The 24,106-nt window shown below is 43.4% G+C and overlaps 1 protein-coding gene across 3 annotated transcripts in view; it reads right to left on the bottom strand.

Moving 5' to 3' along the window:
* The window catches only part of CCDC152 (coiled-coil domain containing 152), a 95,442-nt gene that overhangs the window by 18,748 nt on the left and 52,588 nt on the right, over positions 1-24,106 (bottom strand). For all 3 annotated transcript variants that reach the window (XM_068251109.1, XM_068251101.1, XM_068251119.1), the window contains exons 4-6: positions 20,705-20,769; positions 4,736-4,838; positions 2,014-2,141 (exon numbers count right to left, since the gene is read on the bottom strand). In XM_068251109.1, coding sequence (XP_068107210.1) covers positions 2,014-2,141; positions 4,736-4,838; positions 20,705-20,769 — 296 coding nt within the window. The remainder of the gene's footprint in view (positions 1-2,013; positions 2,142-4,735; positions 4,839-20,704; positions 20,770-24,106) is intronic.

The following is a 24,106-nucleotide window of genomic DNA, read 5'->3' as shown; positions in this document are numbered from 1 at the left end:
TGACACCGCCGCCACATGTTAGTGCACATGCGCGCGCACCCATCTGCCCATGGCCCTGTCCTCCTGTCCCAACAGCTGTCCGTGCTGCACATGCGCAGTAGCGCAAACGCACGGATGCACTGTGGAAGATGTCAGCGCTATATAAATGCAAAATAATCAGATAGAATTTAATAATAATAATAAATAAGAATTTTAAATCTGCCATATCAAAATAATCAAACAAACCACAGAAATACAGTTGGCCAAGGTATAGGCCTTGGAATGCCACCTATCTCAAAGCTGATTAGTTATACTCATACATGAACAATAGGTGGTCTGCACATTCAATGAAAAGTGATTACGTGAGGGCCCAGCCTGCTTCGAACAGGCCACCCACTAAATTGGACATGCCTGAATGCACTAAATAAATGGTGAGTACATACACCCCTGAAGTATTACCCTACATGTTTCACCCTTTAAAGGACCACTATCATGAAAATCGTAAAATTTAATATATATGTTAACATATGCAAATAATAAGTATGATTCTTCCAGAGTAAAATGAGCCATAAATTACTTTTCTCCTATGCTGCTGTCACTTACAATAGGTTGAGGAAATCTTACAGAACCGACAGGTTTTGGACTAGCCCATCTCCTCATGGGGGATTCTCAGGGTTTTGTTTTTTTTCAAAAGCACTTAGTGAATGGCAGTTGCTCTGTCCAACTGCCAAAAAAGTTTGCCCAAACAAATGGAAAAAGATAATGGAAAAAGATAATGATAAAGCTACCACTAACTCTTTGTGTTATTGTGAAATATGAGGGGTTGAGATAAGTGGTCACTTGGAAAGGACCCTGGCACTGGTAGTCTGCTTTAAAGGGAACGCAACTCATATGACTTTATACGCTACTTAACAAACTCTGGTATTTAGAGACTATTTATGCATACAGCAGGGAGTAAGGGCTGCAGGGGCCCTTTTAAAATGAGAACCAGTTTAGTGAAAGGTTTAAGTTGCTGGGTTGCTTTAAGATGTGAGAATCCAGGCTTGGTTCCCACCTATGATGGTACCTTATACAGGGCCAGTTTTAGAGTTTTTGCTGCCTTAGACAAACTTGTGAGGCTGCCCCCCCCCCCCCCCCCCCTTCCCTGATTTGGAATGATCGCACAGCACCCGACAATTTACTCTGTGTCATTTAACTTTCTCACATGTCATGCTGCAGCTCAACACAACAGCACACTGGCTGGCTTTGAACTGCTCACCCTCAGCCTCTCCATTCCTCCTCAGTCATGATAGCAGTACCACCTCCTCACTTCTGCTGTGCAATTCAAATGAAACACTGCTGCTCTCCTACCTCCCTCCTCCTCACTCACTGGCAGACTCCTCGCACAGCACAACAAGCTGCTTTTCCCCAATGATGCTCTCCTGCCTCCTCACTCACTGGCAGACTCCTCACATAGCACAGGAAGCTGCTCTTCCCCAATGATGACCTCTTCACCTCGCTTGCTCTCCTCTCGCTTCTCCTCTTACTCTGACTGCATGCTGTTAGTGCAAACACACAGTACAAACATGCTGTCCCTGTAATCTCTGCGCCTGATGCAAAAGTTTCACCTTGCTTCATGAGAGGACCGGCCCTGACCTTATATGACCACGAGTCACTCCGAGCTGAGGCTGGCAGTGATTGGATACAATATGATGAGAGTCATGTGTCAGGCAATGTACAAGACCTGGTTGTGGGAATGAGAAGGACAGTCCATGGAAACAACATGTTCCTGATGAAGTCTCATTTAAGTGGACGACCCCTCTGATTCATGTAAAAATATTAACATAGGATTGATCCAGCCTCCACAAGAACGTATGACTATAATTATAACTTGTGTGTGCTTTGTGGGTCTTGATTGGAAATTGAAAGACGAGGTCAATTTTCTTGTGAGCTGTTAGAGAACAAACACGCCCACAATCTGCCATTCCAGCAGCGCATTCATACTACAGACTGTAAAGTCCTGAATACAGTAATTAGAACAATTGCTAATCATACCTCTATTTGTTGTTTGATCAGCTCACTTTGCTTTTCCTTCTCCTGAGTTTGCAGTCGCTGTGTCAGCTCACATAGCTCCATCTCCATTTTAGAAAGCTGCTTATTTTTTTCCTCCTCTTTAAGCAATACTGTATATCCATAAAATGCAGAATAAACTAAGAGTCAGTGCGTATTAAAGAGGACCTGAACTCAGAACTTCCTCTCTGCTTACAATCACAATTTAAAACATTTTATCATGCTTAAAGGACAACTGAGCCCAGGGCCGGGCCGAGGCATAGGCTGGAGAGGCTCCAGCCTCAGGGCGCAGTGTAGGAGGTGGCGCAGAATTCATTCAGCTGTCATTCCTAATTGTGTTTGAAGCAGAAAGAAATAATAAAAGGGGATACATGGCAGTGACTGCAAGGCAGATAACTAGATATTAAGGTGTTGGGGAGGTTGTGGGCCCGGTGGTGCCTCTTAGTTTAATAGCAATCAGTGTGTGACGGCTGGGGAGGCAGGGATGGAGGGGCACACTTTGGTGTCTCAGCCTTGGGTGCTGGAGGACCTTGTCCCGGCTCTGACTGAGCCGACATGTGACATGATGAGATGGACATGTGTATGTACAGTGCCAGGCACACAAATAACTAGTCTGTGTTCCTTTTTTCTTTCTCTGCCTGAAAGAGTTAAACATCAGGTATGTCAGTGATAGTTTCTGTCCGGGTCGGGACCGGGTCAGGCTATAGCATAACCCTTACTGATAAGTAAATACAGCCATAAAACAGTTTCCTGTCAGTAAACGGCTTCTGAGAGCAGGAAAGAGATAAAAAGGGTCAATATTTCATAGATTTGAGCTCTGGCATACTCCAATGAAGGGGTCATTGAGCAGAGACAATGAAACAGTAAAAACCTAAAAACTAGATTTAGGCTAGGTCCACACTAGGCACGGTTGCAGGATGGACGCTGCAGTCCGGGTTCCTTTTTTTAAAAAAAAAGTGCATCAGTTTTGCATCAGTTTCCGTTCATTTTTTTACCCCAAAAAACGAACAAAAAATGTCTCTATCATTAGGAAGGTCGTGGCAGGAGGTTTTGGGCCAATGATAGTTCAGGCTATCCGTTTTTTCATCCGTTTTTGGTGCTATTTTGCCTGTGGAGATGGAGTTGCATTTTCTCATTGCTTTTCACTACCCATCCGTGTATCCGTGGTCCGTAAAAATGCAGCAATTCCGGACCTTCCGTTCAGGTTTTGAGAACGGGTCCCTGCAAATGCAGACGGATCCGTTTTTTCTTGGGTGAGGACGGCTGCAATTTTTAACATTAGTATCCGGGACTCCGTTTTTCATCAGGGCTGAAAAACGCAGCCACGGATACGTTTCCGGACCAGCACTTAAATATAACATAAAACTGTGGGCTATCTAAAAAGTCATTTTTAGGAGGAGGAGGACAGATACAATTCTTATCAGTTTATTTTCACCTCGGTTGTCCTTTAATGGAAATCTGAAGTGAAAATAAACGTATGATATAATGAGCTGTATGTGTAGTACAGCTAAGAAATAGAACATTATTAGCACAGATATGAGTCTCATATTGTTTTCCAGTACAGGAAGAGTTAAAAACTTCAGTTGCAAAAGACTTTCTCTGAGCTCTCCGACTAATTTAGTCAGAGAGCAGTGCTATTTTTTGAAGCATTTGTACATCAAAGAAACAAAGAAATACAACTTCAGATAAGATTTTACTCTAAGGATGTTCAAAGGGTCATTAGCTCTGCTCTGTTTTATAGTTTAAAATGCAGAGTGTAGTTTGTAAACTGCAAATATTAGAGAATGATGCAATGTTATAAAAAAAAAAAACGACATAACTGAAAATAAAAATATGAGACTCTTTTCTTTGCTACTAATATTGTATCAACTATCCGTACTACACATACAATTCATTATATCATAAGTTTTTGGTTTTTTTTAGCTTCAGTGTCTTAAGTCCACTAGCAATTTGAAAAGAAAAGAAATGGTGGCAGCCTCCACATTCCAATTTCAATATTTTTTGTTATTGTTATTATTGTACATTTAGCAAAACATACACCTCTTGTTACAACATTGCTTCATGGAAAGGTACACAGAATTTGCAGAATTTGCAACACAAACGTTCAACCTATGCGAACAACATTTTACATAAAAATAAAAAAAATAAAATTTTTAAAGTATAAATGCACGCATGGGGGCACATTTACACTAGGGGGCAGCGAGGGAGGCGGTAGATTCTGCGTCACGAGGCTGAATCCTGAGAGTTTTTATGCTGAAATCGATTGGTAATCAGCCTGCGGTTTACAGAGGCCAACAGATCTCTCTCTCCGATCAGATTCATTCAGAGAGAGATCTGTCTCTTTGTCGATCGGCCCCCCAATCGCTAGATGTATGGGTACTTTACTGCACAGCTACTGGACAGCTTTTTATAAAATCGTTCTGTCTTGCAGATAAAAGATCCGCAAGTTTATCTCCTGCATTCAAAGATAAAAAACCTGCGGCCACCTGGATAGCTCAGTGTGGGCTGCTCAGCACTGCACGAGTGACTAATAAAGCTTCCAAGAGAAGATGAAAGTTAAACTATTAACCCTTCCATGCAATTCGATGTATAAGAGTTTGTTGAATAGTTTGGCTAATCTACTGGAACAGTGTGGGAATCTTTTCCACTTTAAGATAATGACTTAATAAATATAAAGGACATGTCTAGTAAACACAATGATACCCACATTTTGCCTCCATCTCACAATGCATCTTCTGCAGCTTTGCCTTCAGTGCTTCCTCCTTGGTTCTCATGTCACTCATCATTAAGTCAATCTTTTTCTGATGTTCCTGAAGAAAATATACCTAATTAAATATGGAATGCGATCTATTTCAAGAATCACAATATCTTTTTAACCATTTCTGCTGCCCGGACGTGATCCTCACGTCCAGGCGGCTGCTCTGCTGTGGTGCCGCGCTTTGACACGCTTCCGCGCATGATCGTGGGCGCGCCCCAGTGCCCCCGTGCTGTCCCCCGGTAGCCCTGGGATCAGTGAACGGCAACATGGTTCCCGATCACCAATCCGTGTCCCAAGCAGAAAAACCGAAGCGCTCTTACAAGAGGCTATAGTCTTTCTGCAAAAAAAAAAAGTTTCCCTGTCCTCCTTGTGCTTCGGGTGATCGAGAAGCACAAGGAGAAAAAAATAAACTCAAGGTGGCCATCTCGTGGCCAAATAGTAAAGCTACATCTGCATACTTTTTACATTACAGTTTACACATATAATAACATTAAAAATTAACTGTTTATTTCCCACACCAAAACATTACCCACATAAAATTTTTAATGTAAAAATAAAATTACAATAAAAACAAAAAAACAAATAGTTACCTAAGGGTCTGAACTTTTTAACTATGCATTTGAAGGGGGTATACTACAAACATCTTTTAAATTAGAAGCTTGTAAATAGTGATGGATGCAAAACGGAAAAAATGCACCTTTATTTCCAAATAAAATATTGGCGCCATACATTGTGATAGGGACAAAATTTAAATGGTCAATATTAAAGAAATGCTGAATACGGTGGGCTGACGTCTGATTAAGACCAATAATTATAAACACAAAACCAATCACACCCTTTCCAGGGTGTGTATATTAATAGAAATTGCAAAATAATACTTCACATGCACCATGTCAACAAATAAGTATAAACTGGCACAAAAAGAGGATTGACTAATGGGCGCATGTGAAAAAATAGAACAATCTTTAATATATCAAACTATTATAAATACAAAAACACACAAATATTAAAATCAGTAAACAAAAGCATTAATGATCTCATACATTAGCATGTTAGGTCACTATATCCCACTGACTGTAAAGAGAATAGCAAGGGGCTGCAGTCCCCTATATCCAGTATAATGGTTTGCCTCCTGGCCCATCAATCACAAGTTACTGTATGTGGTGCTACCATAAATGATAGAAGGGGCCACAAAAGAAAAGGGGGTGATTGTAATCAGGACCGTGTATCTCCACTTGTTTTGACCAAAATGTCCTGCTTCAAATGGCAACAAGAAAAAATGCAGATAAGAGCTATGTGACTGTATTCTCAGCAGGGCCGGATTTGTACTCTTTACCGCCCAAGGCCACTGTCACCAGGCGCCCCCTTCAGTATAGGTAGCGAGATGACGCTTCCCTCCAGTATAGGTAGCCGGATGTCCCCTCCCCCCTTCCCTCTAGTATAGGTAGCCTGATGACTCCCCCCCCCAGTATAGGTAGCCAGTTGACCCCTCCCCCCTTTCCCTCCAGTATAGGTAGCCAGATGACTCCCTTAATCCCTTCTTTCCCCCCCCCCCCCCCCTTCAGTATAGGCAGCCAGCTCGCCTTCACACCGCAGCAGCTATCAGCTCGTCTCCAGTGCAGAAGCTTCCTTTCTGTCTCCAATGGTGCCCAAGTCCATTGCCGCCAGCCACAATGCAAACATGCACAGAGAGCAAGGTGGCTGCTGCACAGACAGCTAGCAGCAGAGTACCGTGGTTAGGCACTCGCCTGATCTCCCTGCATTGCAGTATTTGCAAGCTTGCAAATGCTGCACCAATTTAGCCTGCTGCTTTGGTGCCCTTGATCCTGTGGTGCCCTAGGCCAAAGCCTAGGGGGCCTTGGCCTAAATCCGCCCCTGACCACATACAGTACAGCATCAGTATCGGTTCATACATAGCACCAGTTTAAGATGTTTTTTTTTTATTTTTATTTGGTGTGCGTTGGAAGAGGTGTGTTGTCTTATACGCTGAGTATATCCCAAACGCAATATTTTAACTGGAAAATTTAGGGGGTTGACTTATACGCCAAAATATACGGTATGTTTTCTTCCTGAGTAAAATGAGCCATTCATTTACTTTTCTCCTATGTTGTTGTCACTTACAGTAGGTAGTAGAAATTTGACAGAACCGACAGGTTTTGGACTAGTCCATCTCTTCAAGGGGCATCAGCAAGGCTTTTATTCTTAATAAAGACATTTCCTGAAAAGGATTTATACAAAGATGCTGGCCAGCCTCCCTGCTTGCTGCACACTTTTTTGGCAGTTGGACAGAACAACTGCCTTTCACTAAGTACTTTTGAAACTAAACAAAACCATGAGAACACCCCATGAAGAGATAGGATAGTCCAAAACCTATCGGTTTTGTCAAAATTCTACTAACTACTGTAAGTGACATCACCGTAGGGGAAAAGTAATTTATGCCTCATTTTACTCTGAAAGAAACGTACTTCTTATTTGTATGTGTTTGTATGTATTTTACATTTTACAATTTTCGTGACAGTGATCCTTCAAGTGTCCCTCTTTCTCATCTCAAAAAGTTGGGAGGTATGCTATTCCCCCCCCCCCCCATGTAAATCTATGTGCTGAGCCCACTATGAGCATAGTCACCGGAGCTTGACTTGGATATGGTGGCTGTGTCTCCGCCTACTTTGTAACATCATTCCCCACCTGCCTGCATGCTCATGCTGACCTCTGCCAGTCATATGACACACCCACATCAAGAACTTATATTTCAAGCCCTAATTTAACCTCTCATTTTATGACAGTAATTTTTCATTACTTAGCAAAACATTTTTTTTTCACCATATCTGGATTTTTTAAAGTAATTATAATTAAAGTACCCAGTGGCTGGGTCATGTGAGTCCTTCTTACCAGCAAAGTGGGAGTTCCTTTTCCAACAAAGATTCTTTGTGTCCAGCACTCAAGCTGCTCAAGGGGTATGTCATATTTTTCATGTGACTGCATGAAGTGGGGTGGCAAGTGTGCAGTGTAGCTCCAAAAAGCAAAAATAATGTATTTGTCATTTTTGGAGGTGTAATGTATAGTTTTGTTTAATTGTCTACTTGTCTGAAAATATATATATATTTTTTTTTACTACACAAATTATTTGTGTACCTCTCATCCCCTTACCTTACCTACAATAAGCAGCCACTTTTGTTTAACGGGTGTAACAATAGCCCCTGTGAGCCCGGGGGCTAATGCTGGGAATACACAATGAGATTTTTTAGCAGATACTCTGATCGATTTTCCAATCGTTTTTCTGAACGATTTCTATTCACTTCTATGAGAAAATCGGTCTGAAAAATGATAAAAATCAGATCAGACCTGTCGGAAAATATCTATCTGCCAAAGCATAAGAGGGCCTGATCCTGGGGTACGGAGTAGTGCACTAATGGAGCTTTATACTGTACCTCGTTCCGGAAGTGTGACAGGTTCTCTTAACTTCCTCTTCAGAGTAGCCTATCACTAGCAGGTAATATACAGTATAATGCTCTGCTCCGGTACCGCTCTGCAAAACCGACCCCCGCTCCTGCCCCTACCGGCTCTCAGGCCCTCTCACCATGGGGATGGGGTTTTTGGGGGATATTGTTACACCAATGGTTGCATCCCATAATAGATAGGAATAGATTTGTGAGATGTTTTTTAGTTGCAGCAGGTTTATTTTCTGGTGTGAGGTTTGAATGAGATTGCTCAATCAAATTTTACCCTTAAGCAACAAACTATAATCACTGGAATGTTGTCATTGTTAATGGTTATCTCAGGTAATAACGCCTATTCAGAAGGTAGAAAGATTACTGTTTCTGTTGTATCTCTTATAAATGTAAAACACTGAGAGAACATGAATGAGGACATAGTATTGGTAGATAGTCACAGACACAAAGAAGTTAAAGAAGGAAGCGTAAGAGCAGAGAGATAAATTTGGATGTCAACCACATACACACTACATTATTTTGGAAGCTCAAAGAGACCATAAGTTGCCCAAAGCAAAAGGGGGAGATGAAGAAAAAGGTCCAAGGGCTGAACCCTGTGGTACCCCAACAAAGAAACATTCAGAAGAGCTGATGGTTTTGAACTAAGTGGGCAATGTTGCAATATTTGGTGTTAAGGTGCTGGCAAGATGACACCATGTGGGTATGTCTAGTGTGAGGTTTGAATGAGATTGCTCAATCAAACTTTACCCTATAGCAACAAGCTAAAATGACTGAAATGTTGTCAATGTTAATGGTTATCTCAGGTAATAACGCCTATTCAGAAGGTAGGAAGATTACTGTTTCTCTTCTGTCTCTTCTGAATTTAAAACCCAGAGAATATGAATGAGGACGTAGGTATGGACAGAAAGAAGGTAAAGCAGAAAGCATAAGAGTAGAGACATACATTTGGATGTCAACCATATATATACAGTACATTATATTGGAAGCTCAAAGAGACCATAAGTTGCCCAGTGCAATAGATGTAGATGAAGAAAAAGGCCCAAGGACTGAGCCCTGTGGTACCCCAACAGAGAGAGTCAGAGGAGCTGATGGTTTTGAAGTAAGTGGGCAACGCTGCAAAATTTGGTGTTAAGGTGCTGTCAAGACAACATCATGTGGGTGTAGGAAGGGATATGTCATCATTTTCATGTGAGTATGTGAAGTTGGAAGGCAAGTGTGCAGTGTGTAGCGCCAAAGAGCTACAGATCTTATTATGGACTGAAATCTCCGTTCCTCTATTGTTTGTGCCCTTTTTTTTCGAGAAACTGATGTACAGTAGAGCAGGATAATCCAAAAGGCAACTTAGGCACGCGCTTGGGGCCTAGTGGGTGTCAAGGAGCCCACCTGCCACCTTCTCTCACCTCTCTTCACTTCATCACACCAAAAGGACCACAAGGGGGCTTCAAATCTACTACCTTGACTAGGGTCCCATTACATCTTAATACATCTCTGGTGTACAGTTTAGTGTTATTGTCTATTTGTTTGAAAATATGTTGTTGTTTTATCTCATGACTGATATTACAGTCTGTGTGAAACGTAGAAGCAGCAGGGGTGTGTCTTTTACACAAATATATTTTGGCTTGGAAGCACGTGAGGAAGACAGCAGGCCCTACTTATCACAACTGCTGTAGGCACCGCATGGTGTTGAGTAATCCGTCCTGGAAGATATTGCACTTGTTTTCTACAGACCACAACCAGTTTTCAGCAGTAATTCATACTACTGTATTGATCTGACTTGTTTATCGCTGTAAGGGGCACTTCACACATCAACTGGCAGCGAAAGAAAGTTAGTTGCTCTTCCAATGCATTGAGTAATCTTCTCTTCAGTTCCATGGAAATTCCAAACACTCTAATTAAATCCAGGCGTCACTAATTAGTCTCAGGGTGTTCGTCACACGAATAAACAGTATTGAACTGCATACAGTTGTTGCTAATGCACTGAATCACTTCTCTCTCATCCTAGCTAATAGGAAACGTTCGTGTGACACAGGTTCCAAACTGGGGACCGATGTGTCTTAAAGTGGCACTGGAGTCACATATAGCATAATAAGGCCTGGATTTATCTCATAGGAGCCTATAGGCACAGATGTCTTGGCAACGTAGATTTCGCCTTCCATATACCTACAAAACCCCACCGAACCGCACCTCAAGTGTGCTGGCTGGCCCAGCTGTCACTCTTTCCTTACTTCCCTTGTCCGTCAAAGGCAGCTACAGGTGCCTCCTAGTTTTAGGTAGCCAGAAGTACCATGGACTTAGCAAAAGCCATAACAGCTGCTATGGGGCCCTAGAGCAGAGGGGGCCCAATAGTTATTGATGTATTCACTATGAACGTGTGTTTATTTTTCCCTCTGACTTTGTCTTAGTGCCCATGGACTTTACTAGATTGCATATGTTAATTGTCCAATTAACTCATATCCATAGGGTAGGGGCAGGTGGCATTGCTCAAGAGTGCCTTCATCTGAGGGCCCCATGAAAGTTTTGCTATGGGGCCCCATAATATCAAGCTACACCACTGAGAAGTACCATCAATATTTAGTAGCTAGAGGTGCCCTGAAGTATTAGGTAGCTTGGAGAACCTCAGTATTAGGTAGCTAGAGGTGCCCCTGACTGAAGGGAGATCTGGTCAGTGGAATACAGAGAGCCGGGTGAGTAACCTCTCATTTATACTCTCATCAGGACTCTGCATAGGGAATAAGGGAGGCACTGGGGGAGGGGAGTGAGCCATCCTTCCTTAATCAGACACCTGTAGGCACATGCCTACTAGAGATGTATGAACGGTTCGCCGGCGAACGGTTCCAGGCGAACATTGGGGGTTCGCGTTCGCCTGCACCAGGCGAACTTTTGCGGAAGTTCGATTCGCCCCATAATGCACTATGAGGGTCAACTTTGACCCTCTGCATCACAGTCAGCAGGCACATTGTAGCCATTCAGGCTACACTAAGCCCTGGAGCCCCACCCCCCCTTATATAAGGCAGGCTGCGGCGGCCATTACACTCACTCCTGTGCCTGCTAGACAGACTAGGGACAGCTGCTGCAGACTTGTTCTCCTAGGGAAAGATTAGTTAGGCTCTTGGCTTATTGTTATTGCTAAAATAGCACCCCTCAACAGCTCTTTTGAGAGATAATGTTTTCCTGATGTGTTTTTTTGTGTGTGTTGCTCACTGACACAGACATTGTACAGACCTATCTGTTGCAGCTGGACCTTGGTAATTGTTATTACTGAGCCAGCCAGGCCCTGCCTAACTATCTATACTGGGACACCTACCTATGCCTAGCTAACTACTGGGGCACCTACTTACCTATACGGGGACACCTACCTACCTACCTATACTAGGGGACCTACCTATGCCTACCTACCTATACTGGGACACCTACCTATGCCTACCTAACTACTGGGGCACCTACTTACCTATACGGGGACACCTACCTACCTACCTATACTAGGACACCTACCTATGCCTACCTACCTATACTGGGACTCCTACCTATGCCTAGCTAACTACTGGGACACCTACCTATGCCTACCTACCTATACTCGGTCTCCTACCTATGCCTAGCTAACTACTGAGGCACCTACCTATGCCTACCTACCTATACTGGGACTCCTACCTATGCCTAGCTAACTACTGAGGCACCTACCTATGCCTACCTACCTATACTGGGACTCCTACCTATGCCTAGCTAACTACTGAGGCACCTACCTATGCCTACCTACCTATACTGGTACTCCTACCTATGCCTAGCTAACTACTGAGGCACCTACCTATGCCTACCTACCTATACTGGGACTCCTACCTATGCCTACCTACCTATACTCGGTCTCCTACCTATGCCTAGCTAACTACTAGGACACCTACCTATGCCTACCTACCTATACTGGGTCTCCTACCTATGCCTAGCTAACTACTGAGGCACCTACCTATGCCTACCTACCTATACTGGAACTCCTAGCTATGCCTAGCTAACTACTGAGCCACCTACCTATGCCTACCTACCTATACTGGGACTCCTACCTGTGCCTACCTACCTATACTGGGTCTCCTACCTATGCCTAGCTAACTGCTGGGACTCCTACCTATGCCTACCTACCTATACTGGGTCTCCTACCTATGCCTAGCTAACTACTGAGGCACCTACCTATGCCTACCTACCTACCTATACTGGGACTCCTACCTATGCCTACCTACCTATACTGGGACTCCTACCTATGCCTACCTACATACAAGAAGATAATAAGGTCGTTGCTACATTGTGGACAGACCGAATTCGATCAGCTGGACAGTCACTGTTGTTCTATCATTGAGCTACCACAGCCCGGCGACCATATGGGCTGGAGAACTGCCACGGCCTACACTCTGGCCATGGTGCGCACCAGTCCAGCATAGCCGTCACTACACAAACAGCTATTTGCGGTGCGTTACACAGTGAGTTTGGTGTGTCAGTGTGAAGCAGTACACTAATTACACTCCCTGATTGAGGTATACCCATGCAAGATGTTTGAAAGCACTTTAGGCCTGCAATTTAGCATTTAATGTGATTTCTGCCCTTTGCGTCAAATCCAGATTTTTCCCTGGGGCTTTTGGCGTCCATCCCTCTCCGCCATGCCCCCTCCAAGTGTTAGACCCCTTGAAACACGTTTTCCATCACTTTTCTGGCCAGCATAATTTTTTCTATTTTTCAAAGTTCGCCTTCCCATTGAAGTCTATTGCGGTTCTCAAACTTCTACGCGAACCGAACCTTCCGCGGAAGTTCGCAAACCGAAAATCGGAGGTTCGCTACACCTCTAATGTCTACAGAGCCTTATGGAAAATCCTGCCCTGAGCATAATGCAGTAAATTATTCAGGTTACCCACCTTTACAGGATTTCCCTGGTTTCGACTTCATAAACACTACCAATATCAATATATTGCTGTTTACTGATATGTAGCCTCGCCCTACCAGTGATGTCAGAGCCTAGGCTGTTTAGCAATGCGGAACCCCCCTCCCCCCAATCATTCTGGGGGACCAGGTATGTTTTCTACTGACTTCAGGACTCTCAGTAAACAAACTTTTTACAGAGATCACCTGACAGGACTAAATATGTCACCACCTGTGATAAATGTCAGAATGTAAATCAGGGAGGGGAAAGATTTTACAATCGGCAAACACTGACTAAATCATTTATAAATTAATTTTGTACAAAAAACAGCAATTTTATTCATTATGTTATTTTCACTACAGTTCTTCTTTAACAAAAAAATCATGTGTTTAACATTGAATTAAGTGGACCTCGAGCAATACTTTTTTTTTACTGTAAATGTGAAAATGGCTGTAAGAATGCAGTACAAAAATACCCATAGTTCTTACATCATTGACTAACTGCAACACTTTTTGTTGTTGTTGTGGGAATACTTGAAATATTTTATTACAAGCGTAAGGGACATGTCTCTAATCCAAGACAGAGTACAGTATTGCTTCACAAGTGACTGGGCTCATATCCTGGCTTGCTATTGTAAGGAAAGGTTTTCATTAGAACCATAGATCCATTTTTGTGTATACATTTGATCTTTACGCTATTTATACTCTGGCTAAGTAGGATGTAATTGGTTGTTTGATCACCAGAATATAAGTGACACTGCTTATGTCCATATGTTGGCCTATTATGGTTTGCTTGTAATTTTTCCTTATTTGGACTAGTGAGCTTGGAGTGTACTTGTTGTTACTGGTTACTTTGTGTTTAAAATCAATAAAACTTCTCAGTGGAAAAAAAGAACCATAGATCCAATGCACAAATTGCATCCTCTGTTCCCCTGACTGACATGATTTCTGTCTCTGAGGCCTCGTTTTTCAGAGCAAATAATGTTATCCTGAACAGTTCTTTTTACCTTTTACTAATCATCTAAATTTGTTCAATCAGGAGTGATAAAGTTTTGAGTCGTGCTTCTTAAACAGGTACAGTAAATGAGCAATGGGGGAAGGGGGTGAGGGGGGGGGGGGGGGGTTGTGGCTATAATTCATTATGATATAAGGAATTGTGTAGTACGGATATTTACTAGAACATTAGTAGCAAAGAAAATATTCTCATATTTTTATTTTCAGTTATATAGTGTTTTTTTTTTATACCATTGCATCATTCTCTAATATTTGCAGTTTACACACTACTCAGCATTCTAGATGATTTTACAGAGCAGGCTTGTGAACTTTTGACCTGTCCTCTGCTGGGAAAAATAAAATGCAGTGACTGACAGTTGAGATAACAAGCTTCAGAAGACAAAGGTCTCTGCGACTTTGAAAGTAGTGGAGCTCAATAGCTCTTTTGCATAGATAACAACTGGAGTTTCTTAACTCTTCCTGTACTGGAAACAGTATTAGAATTATGTCTTTGCTCCTAATGTTTTATTTCTTAGCTGTACTACACATACATACACATTATATCATAATTTTTTTTTTCGCTTCAGTGTCTCTTTAAGTGACAAGACTATATACTGTATACTGTATAGCGCTGCAGAAGAATGCTAAATAATAACAAAGAAGGTACCTGTATGTATTTATGTTGACATAAAACCACCACATTTTGATTCAGGTAGTATCTTGAATGACTGCACATGGTTTTCTTGCACTCTTGAAACTTTAAGTTTCTTCTTAAAGTTTCTTCTTCAAACAGGATACAGAACTGGAACACAACAAACAAAATCTATTTGGTTCTGATCCATTTCTGTATGATGCCTGAAGAAGAAACTTAAAGTTTTGAGAACTTGCAAAAAAACAGCGTTTGTTGGTTTGATGTCAGAATCTGCTCCACGACTGACTCCGGACCATACCTCAGTTGCTCTTTTACATCTAACAACGCGTGCAGGAGCCGTTCTCCTGCACGCATTGAATAGCCTGGGGCGTGTCATCGAGATGTTGCGGTGCGACACAATCAGAGGCGGTAGGTATTAATTTACCAGATGAGAAAACGCCGGCTCCTGACGATTAAAAGCTCCCGGGTGCGTCGAACCACAATGCACCGAAACGCAGCATCGGTTGTGAAAGGTAATATGAAAGTCTATAGACTTTCATTTTACCTTGGTTGATGCAAAGTTTCGACTTTGCATTACACTGCAGAAAACGGGCTCTGGTGTGAAAGAGCCCTTAGAATTTGGATTTTAGATTTATTTGTTTTTATCCCAAACATGCTTTTTTTTGGTGGTGATTCCACACACCACCCAGTCCACATTCCAGTTTTAATGTCCCCTGACCCCGTGATTGCTGTGAGCCAATCACATCAATTACAACACTTAAGATGGTGCGGACAACTCTGGTCTTAAAGCGGACAGAGCCATCCAGTCTGCAAGAGATTAACTTATGCAAGGAAAAAGGAAAAAAGTGATAAGAAACACTGTTCACTACCTCTATGACTTCATGCTAACTCAAAACTGTCCACAAGATGTCACTATATGAAATGGAGTTTAATAGAGTCTACAGTAAATCCAAAAGGAGCTAATAATTTAAAACCCTAGTTTCTCAATCAGTGGTATGTGTACCAGTGGGTACTTCTGATGGGTCCAGGAGGGCGTACGTTAAAAAAGGGCGCCGGGAAAAAAGGGCGCAGGGTTTTAAAAGATAATCATGAATAACGTTTAAAAAAAATTGAGTTATATTTCGTTTAAAAATAATGTTTTATAAAGTTATAAATCATTAAATAATGTGTATAAAATCGGCAATTTAAAAAACGTTAATCTTCCCTGTTTAAAAATTGAAATTTATAATAACGTTTTATAAAACATTAATAAGAATTTTACTAAAGCTATACCTAACCCTACTCTCACACAGAACCCTCCCTGTACCTATCCCTAACCCCTAGACCCCCCTGTTGGTGCCTAAACCTAAGACCCCCCTGTTGGTGCCTAACCCTAAGACCCCCCTGTTGGTGCCTAACCCTAAGACCCCCCTGTTGGTGCCTAACCCTAAGACCCCCCTGTTGGTGCCTAACCCTAAGACCCCCCTGTTGGTGCCTAACCCTAAGACCCCCCTGTTGGTGCCTAAACCTAAGACCCCCATGTTGGTGCCTAAACCTAAGACCCCCCTGTGATAAGCATTAATAACGTTTTAAAAAAATATGGTGCGGTTTTTCGTTTAAAAATGCAAAAAAAAATTGTACGGTTTTTCGTTTAAAAGTAATGTTTTAAAAAATATTGTACTGTTTTTCGTTTAAAAATAATGTTTTAAAAATTATAAATCATTAAATAATGTGTAATCATGAGAAACAGTTATAAAACATTAAAAGTCTCCGGGCGCCGCTTTTAAAACGTTATTTTTCTCCAGCGCCCTTTTTTCCTGTTGGGCGCCGATTTAAACGATATTTATTATGGGAGTGAATGGCGGCGCCCTTTTTGTCCACCTGCCTCATGCGCCCAAATTTCCTGCTTCCCCAGGAGGTACTTGGGCTTGATGTAGTTGATTAAGTATAACAAATGTATACTTTTTGAAAATGATAATCCTATATAAATAATGACACCAAATTAGTATTTTAGTTAAGTAAGAGCAATAGTACTGTATATACGCGAATACAAGTCGACCTCGTGTATAAGTTGACTCCAATATATGACTCTCTTAAGCTGGAATTTTTTATTGACTCAAGTATAAGTCTACCCAGCAAAGTTAATGGCTGCACTTGGGGCTCAGGAGGGGTTATTGACTGCACAGCATACAGTATTTCAGCCATTAACCCCTCCTGTCCCTTAAGTGCAGTCAGTAACTCCTCCAGGTCCCCCAATAGCTGCAATTATTCACTCCCCTTTCTTCCCCCCTGCCACTTTCCTTGTTAATTGATGTGGCCCGGACTTTTAGACCTGTGCTTTCTTGGCATTTCCATTATCAAGAATGTATCACTTACCACTGGGTAAATTGCTGCAAATGGGAATGTCACTATTAGTACACACATTACTCAGTGTGCTCAGCATTGCCTGTGACTCATGTAGAAGTCGACCCCTATACTTTTATTTAGTTACGGTGACCATACGTCCCGCTTTACCCGGGACGCGTCCCGCCTTTGGGGGGCGCTGTTCCAGGCTGCATGAGGTACCGGGAAACATCCCGCTTTCAGCAGCGGGACGTCCCGGCCCCGGGACTCTGGTCACCGTACATGAACTAGCCGCAGCGTCTAATAGACGCTGCGCTAGTTCATTCCCCACAGCCCCGCTCCAGCAGCCTGCATTGTCCTCCAGCAGGCAGAGCAGGGCTACGGCAAGATGGCATCCAGAGGCGGAGCCCTGTACTGGAGACTATTTGTGTCTCCAGTACAGGGCTCCGCCTCCGGACGCCATCTTGCCGTAGCCCTGCTCTGCCTGAGCTACGAGAGGCCGGCTGCGTGAGAGGACTTCTGTCAGGTGAGTACATGCTTTTTTTCCAGGTGAAATGTGCACCCATTGCATTTTTGTGCTGACATGTTTGCCCCCATTGCGTTTAATTGGTGCTGACATGTTTGCCCCCATTGCGTTTAATTGGTGCTGACATGTTTGCCCCCATTGCGTTTTTGTGCTGACATGTTTGCCCCCATTGCGTTTAATTTGTGCTGACATGTTTGCCCCCATTGCGTTTTTTGTGCTGACATGTTTGCCCTTATTGCGTTTTTGTGCTGACATGTTTGCCCCCATTGCGTTTATCTTGTGCTGACATGTTTGCCCCCATTGCATTTATCTTGTGCTGACATGTTTGCCCCCATTGCGTTTTTTGTGCTGACATGTTTGCCCGCAGTACGTTTATTTTGTGCTGACATGTTGCCCGCAATACGTTTATTTTGTGCTGAAATGCTGCCCGCAATGCGTTTATTTTGTACTGACATGTTGCCCGCAATGCGTTTATTTTGAACTGACATGTTTTCCCCCATTGCGTTTATTTTGTGCTGATATGTTGCCTGCAATGCGTTTATTTTGTGCTGAAATGTTGCTCGCAATGCATTTATTTTGTGCTGACATGTTTGCCCCCATTGCGTTTATTTTATACTGACATGTTGCCCTCAATACGTTTATTTTGTGCTGACATGTTGCCCATTGCGTTTATTTTGTGGTGTCTGGGGTAACTGTTGCTGCATTATTATTTAATGGTCATAGTTGGCTATGTTTGCTTCTTTAGGGTTACGGTATACTATTAGCATCACACAGTTTCTGCACACCCATGATGCGAATCCTCGTTTAACCACATCATGGCGTTAACACTGCTTTCTTATGCCTCGCTATTACATCATTACGGTAGCTCCGCCCATTTGTTGGCGCGGCAGCCACCCATTTTTCGGCGCGGTGCACCCCCCCCCCTTTCCCCCACTGCCCTTTCCCAGGTTGAGCCTTCAAAAATCTGGTCACTGTAATTTAGTGATGCAGACCTAAATTTCTAGACTTATACTCGAGAATATATGGTAAATGTTTGGAAACTGTTTAGAGACTACTGTGTACTATTGTTAAATCAATCTGTGTCAAGTGGTACTTGAGATAATCTCTACTATATGAAGGCATACTTGATGACTACAGACCTTCAAAAGGGGTACATACCAAAATAATGTTGAGAAATAACAATACCAATTGCCTGGCAAAGTGCTGATCTACATTACTTAATTACATAGTTATTTGGGTTGAAAATAGACATACGTCCATCGAGTTCAAACAGAAAATAAGGTACAGCATTAGCCTACACCCTCACATAGTGTTGATCCAGAGGAAGGCGAAAAACCCTTAGATAGCATGAAAACCCTTACAGGGCATTTCAGTCATCAGTAGTGATGCTCAAATCTGATCTGGATAAAATCCAGATAGTTGTGATTTCATCCTGTTAAAATCAAGTCACCTGTGCGGGCTGGGCGGGGGGTTTAATCTTACCTATTATGACGTCTTCTTCATCCGTCCCTCGGCGCCTCCCACGATGCGGTCCAGTCCGGCGTTATGTGACTAAAAACATTTCCTCCTTCCGGGTTGAAGGAGGAAGTGTATAGTCACGTAAGGCCGGATTGGACCGCATTATGGGAGGCGCCGAGGGGCGGACGAAGAAGACGTCATTGTAAACCATATAAAACCATATAAAAGGGCAGCGAACCACCTGTACCACCCGATTATTAATATCAGCGCGGTATCTTTTTATTGAAGAAGACGTCATGATAGGTAAGATTAAACCCCCCGCCCAGCCCGCACAGGTGACTTGATTTTAACAGGATGAAATCCGGATCACAACTATCCGGATATCATTCGGATCGGATTTGAGCATCACTAGTCATCAGTAGTGTCTGAATCACACACCTGAAACAAGCATGCGGCTATTCTAGTCAGAAGCACTTGATATGCATATGCTTGTTCAGGGTCTATGGCTAAAAGTATTAGAGCCAGAAAGCTCAATAGGACTGCAGGAAAATTTTTATTGTTTAAAAGTAAATAAATATGTCAGCCTTAATTTCCCTCTCATGACTGGTGTGCTTTAGGGCCCGCTCTCACTGCAGCGGAAAACGCTGCATTTAACTGAACACATTTAAATGCATCCTATGTTCATAGCTCACAGCTGTCCCTCTTTCTGAGGGACAGTCCCTCTTTGGGAGCCCTGTCCCTCTGTCCCTCTTTCCTCCTCATTTGTCCCTCTTTCAGAACTTTGTCCCATTTTCTATGTAAATATATATATTTCTCTACTAAAAATGTGTTTGATTGACTCTAAACTTTATCCCCATTCTTTAAATTGATATATTACTTATTTAAAAATTTTACTATGAAGGAAAATAAACCAGGATAGACCAGTGTGCTTTGAAATTTAAAACAACACAATTTTCTTATGAAATCTTTATGGTACGTGTCACTAGGGGTGTGATGGGGCGTGGTTAGGGGTGTGGCATGGGGCGTGGCTTAAATGTCCCTCTTTCTCATCTCAAAAAGTTGGGAGATGTGTATGTTATCAACAGGATGCATTTGCACTGTGAAACGGAAGGCAAATGCACAACACACCGACCTGCGGCATTTTCCCCCAGCCTTAAACACAAAACGATGATCACACGCAATGCAAGCCCATGGGAACAGGCAGTGACCGTTTCCACTAGGCATGTCGCCACATGAAAAATGCTACCTTTCCTGTCAAAATTCAGCGGTGCCGTCCAATCGCGATGGCTCCTGATCACTGAGGTGAGATGTCAGCTGTCATATGACCGCTTAATCTCCTCTCTCAAGTTCGCACGGTCGCGTCGGGAGTGAAAATGGCAGGTGGCGTCAATCCTATGCCGCATCAGGCTTAGAAAGCCACAAGTGCAGCATAGGATTTACGCAAAAGGTTTACCCAAAAGGTTAGTTAGCCTGGCGCTTTTGGAACTAGTGATTCCAAAGCGCAGCTAAAATCGATGTAGTGGGCCACTGACCTTAGAACGTTTTATTACAGGTTTGCTTTAAATTCTGTCTATCGATATAAGAACCAGAGTGCTAGCTCTGTAGTCCATTGTGAGTCCCACCTGCATAGCAGCTTGTAGTTTCTCCTCCAAGGTATTTATAGTCCTCCTAAGGCTGGAGTTTTCATCTACATGTACAGAAGAATATTTATTTATTCAAAGCCACATGAAACAAGAACAGTTGCTGCATTATAAGGAATACAATCAGCTGGAGCACATAATCAAATGTTTATTTCACTGCCATTTAGTCCTGATTAAAAGCAACAGCAACATACTCTTTATATAAGCTAAAGCAATTGGACTGTAAATATTGATGAAGGGGTAAATAAACACATAGGCACATGGCATTTTACTCAGAAACTCTGTATTTTCCTTACAGAATAGTTTGTAAAGTGTGACTGAGGTGGAAGGCCCAGCTGCCTACACATCTAATACAATATAGCGGCCATGCAGTGAAAATGTCCCAACCTGTACAGGTACAAATGGCGCAGGGTGAAAAATGGTGCACCGTTCCGCCAATAAATGTATCATAAAACGCTATTTACCGTTTTAATGTAAATACATTGTTTAATACATTAAAACGGTAAAAAGCGGTTTATTACATTTATCGGCGGAACGGTGCGCCATTAAAAAATGCATGGGGGCTAGCATTAGGCAGCGAGGGTGAGGGGGGGGGGGGAGGCAGCTGGGTGGAGGGAGAAGGATTAGGGAGGTTGTGTGCATATGCATACATTACCTTGTCCCGGCTGGCGACCACTCCTTCACTTCCTAGTTATATTGCTGTAGTCCTTCATCCAGCCAATCACCATGTGGGGACTGAAGCCACATGTTGATTGGCTGGATGCAGGAGTACAGCAAACTGAGGAAGTGAAGGAGCGATCGCCGGCCGGAACAACGTAATGTATGCATATGCACACCAGTGGTGCTCAGCAAGATTTCGGATATCCGAACTACCCAGATAATTCAAACTTTTTTCACTATTCGAACTTTGAATAGCAATTCGGATATTTTTTAAAATCCGAATAGACTATCCGGGCAAACTTGGATTTCCCATCTAAAATCGGAAATCCGGGCGGATAGTTAGTTCAGATATCCGAGGAGAGAGAGAGAGAGAGAGAGATAGAGAGAGACCTCCGAAAGGAGTTTTTGCCATTTGAAGAGACTTTTGGAAGCATTTTAAGCCATTTTCCGGTCCCTTCCGGTTTTCTATCCGGATATCCGAATCCGGCCGGATATTGGGTTCGGATATCCGATTCGGATCGGGATATCTGGGTATCTGGATCCGAATCAATTTGGATTTTAAAAAGGGGTATCCGAGCACCCCTGATGCACACATCTTCCCTAATCGTACTCCCTCCAGAGTCCCGCTGCCTCTCCCCCCGACCCCGCTGCCTAACAGTAGCCCCCTGCATTTTTTAAGACTTATAATGCTATTTAGCGTTATAAGTGTAAGGCACACTGCATGCGCCATTTTTTAACACTTATAACGCTAAATTGCATTATATAATTCATGTCAGTGCAGCGCCTTTTCTATTGCCCCGACGCTGTACGCCATTTTTTATCTGTCCCGACCTGTACACATGGATGCACATGGGGGTGGCTGCCCTGGACATGGAAGAGGGGTTGCTGGCTGCTTTTGGAGAAGGAGGCTACAGAGGGAAAAGAAAGGCTGCAAATGGAGAGGAATGCATGGAATAGAGGAGTTGCTACCCAAGGAAGCTACACCTGAAGGAGAGTGATTGCCGCACATGGATGTAATACATAGAAGTGGGTGTGGCACATGGAATGAGAGGGGGACTACTGTACATACCCATGGAATACGGAGCTGCATATGGAAGGGATGGGCGCTTCTGCACATGGAGGTCACAGTAAATTGGCCCAGGGGTAGAAAAAGTATAAATCCATCCTTGGACTTACTCAACATGGAAGCTCCTGTGGCCTAAGCTACATACCCACGAGGGAGTGTCTTGCAAGGAATTGACAGAGCATGGGCGTCCCCAGAAATATTTCCAGGGGGGAGGGGTGAAAAAAGGCGGAGACGAAAAATGGGGGTAAAGCGCACCAAGCCAAAAAATGAGACTGGTCATGGACCAAGATTTGGGTTTAGTCATGGGTGCCCCCTAGTTTAGGTAGTGACAGGTGCCCCCTAGTGTAGGTAGTGACAGGGACCCCCACTCAGCATCAGTCGTCACAGCAAGCAGCGTCGGCGACCAGTGAGAGTGGGCGCATGGTACCCCCGTGGACATTGCGCTGCATATGCGCCCACACTCACTGGTCACCGACTGATGGGAGGTCTGACGATGGCTGCTGGAACTATGCCTATTACATTATACTAGCCGACCCGCGGCGCAGCATACGCCGCATAAGAGGGTAGAGGGCAGGAAGGGGGTATTGGGCACAGTGGCGGGGAGGGGGTTGGACCCCCCCTCAACTGGGTCCCCCTTGTGTGCTCTACCTCCAGCTTAAGCTTAGCAGGAAACCCCCCCCCCTCTCTCATCTCAGTCCCCCATGTGCACTCCCCCTCCTACTTAAGCACAGTAGCAGCCGCCACTATGAGTAAGAGGCAGCGGGCGGGGATGACTCACCTCTTCCGTGTTCCATCGTGCGTTCCACTGTCGTCACTTCCTGCAATGACGCACACTGTATTGGTGTAATTTGCCTTTTTAAAACAAAAGGAAATCTGCAATAATTCAGCTATAAGTGAACATTTGTGGTTACCCACAATGCACTGCTACTAAACATGCAAATTACCCCTTGGAAAGCCAAGCAAGCATCCAGAGTGTATGGTGTATAGCAAGCCTATAGCTTTACATTTTACACAGCCATATCAAACCCACCTGTGACAGCCTGTTTCAGACTTTTGGTCCTCATCTGTACATGGCAAGGATTGATATGGCTGTATGAGATAGGGCTTGGACCAGTACAACAGACTAACCAAGCAGCTCGGGGTGACCCAAACCACTCGGCATGTATAGGGGGATAAAAGGAACCAAAAGGAGCCAAAAGGAGCCAAAAAAGCAAAGCTTGGTGTAATTTGCCTTCCTAAAACAGAAGTAAATATGCAATAATTCAGCTATAAGGGCCCTTTTCCACTTGCAGTCGCTAGCGTTCACGCTGAACGCTAGCGATTGCTGAATCGCAATTACCGGCGATTCCCCGACGTTCACGGCCGCGATTTTGCTATGCTATGCACTGCATAGCAAAATCGCGGCAAATATCGCTCCGCCGCGCGTTCGCGTTCCTGTAAAAAGCGAATCGCGGTAGTGGAAATGACCTACCGCGATTCCTATGTTAAAAAGCAAACCGTAGCGATTGTAAAATCGCTAGCGGATTGCGTTTTTGCGATTCAGCCAGCGCAAACGCGCTGGTGGAAAAGGGCCCTGAGTGAACATTTGTGATTACCCACAATGCACTGCTTCTAAATATGCAAATAATTACTTTTCACCCTTAGTAAGCCAAGCAAGC

This window comes from Hyperolius riggenbachi, chromosome 1 (genome assembly GCF_040937935.1).
Source record: "Hyperolius riggenbachi isolate aHypRig1 chromosome 1, aHypRig1.pri, whole genome shotgun sequence".
NCBI lineage: Eukaryota > Metazoa > Chordata > Amphibia > Anura > Hyperoliidae > Hyperolius > Hyperolius riggenbachi.
The sequence above is the reverse complement of the archived record's forward strand: the minus strand, read 5'-3'. Positions and strand labels throughout refer to the sequence as shown.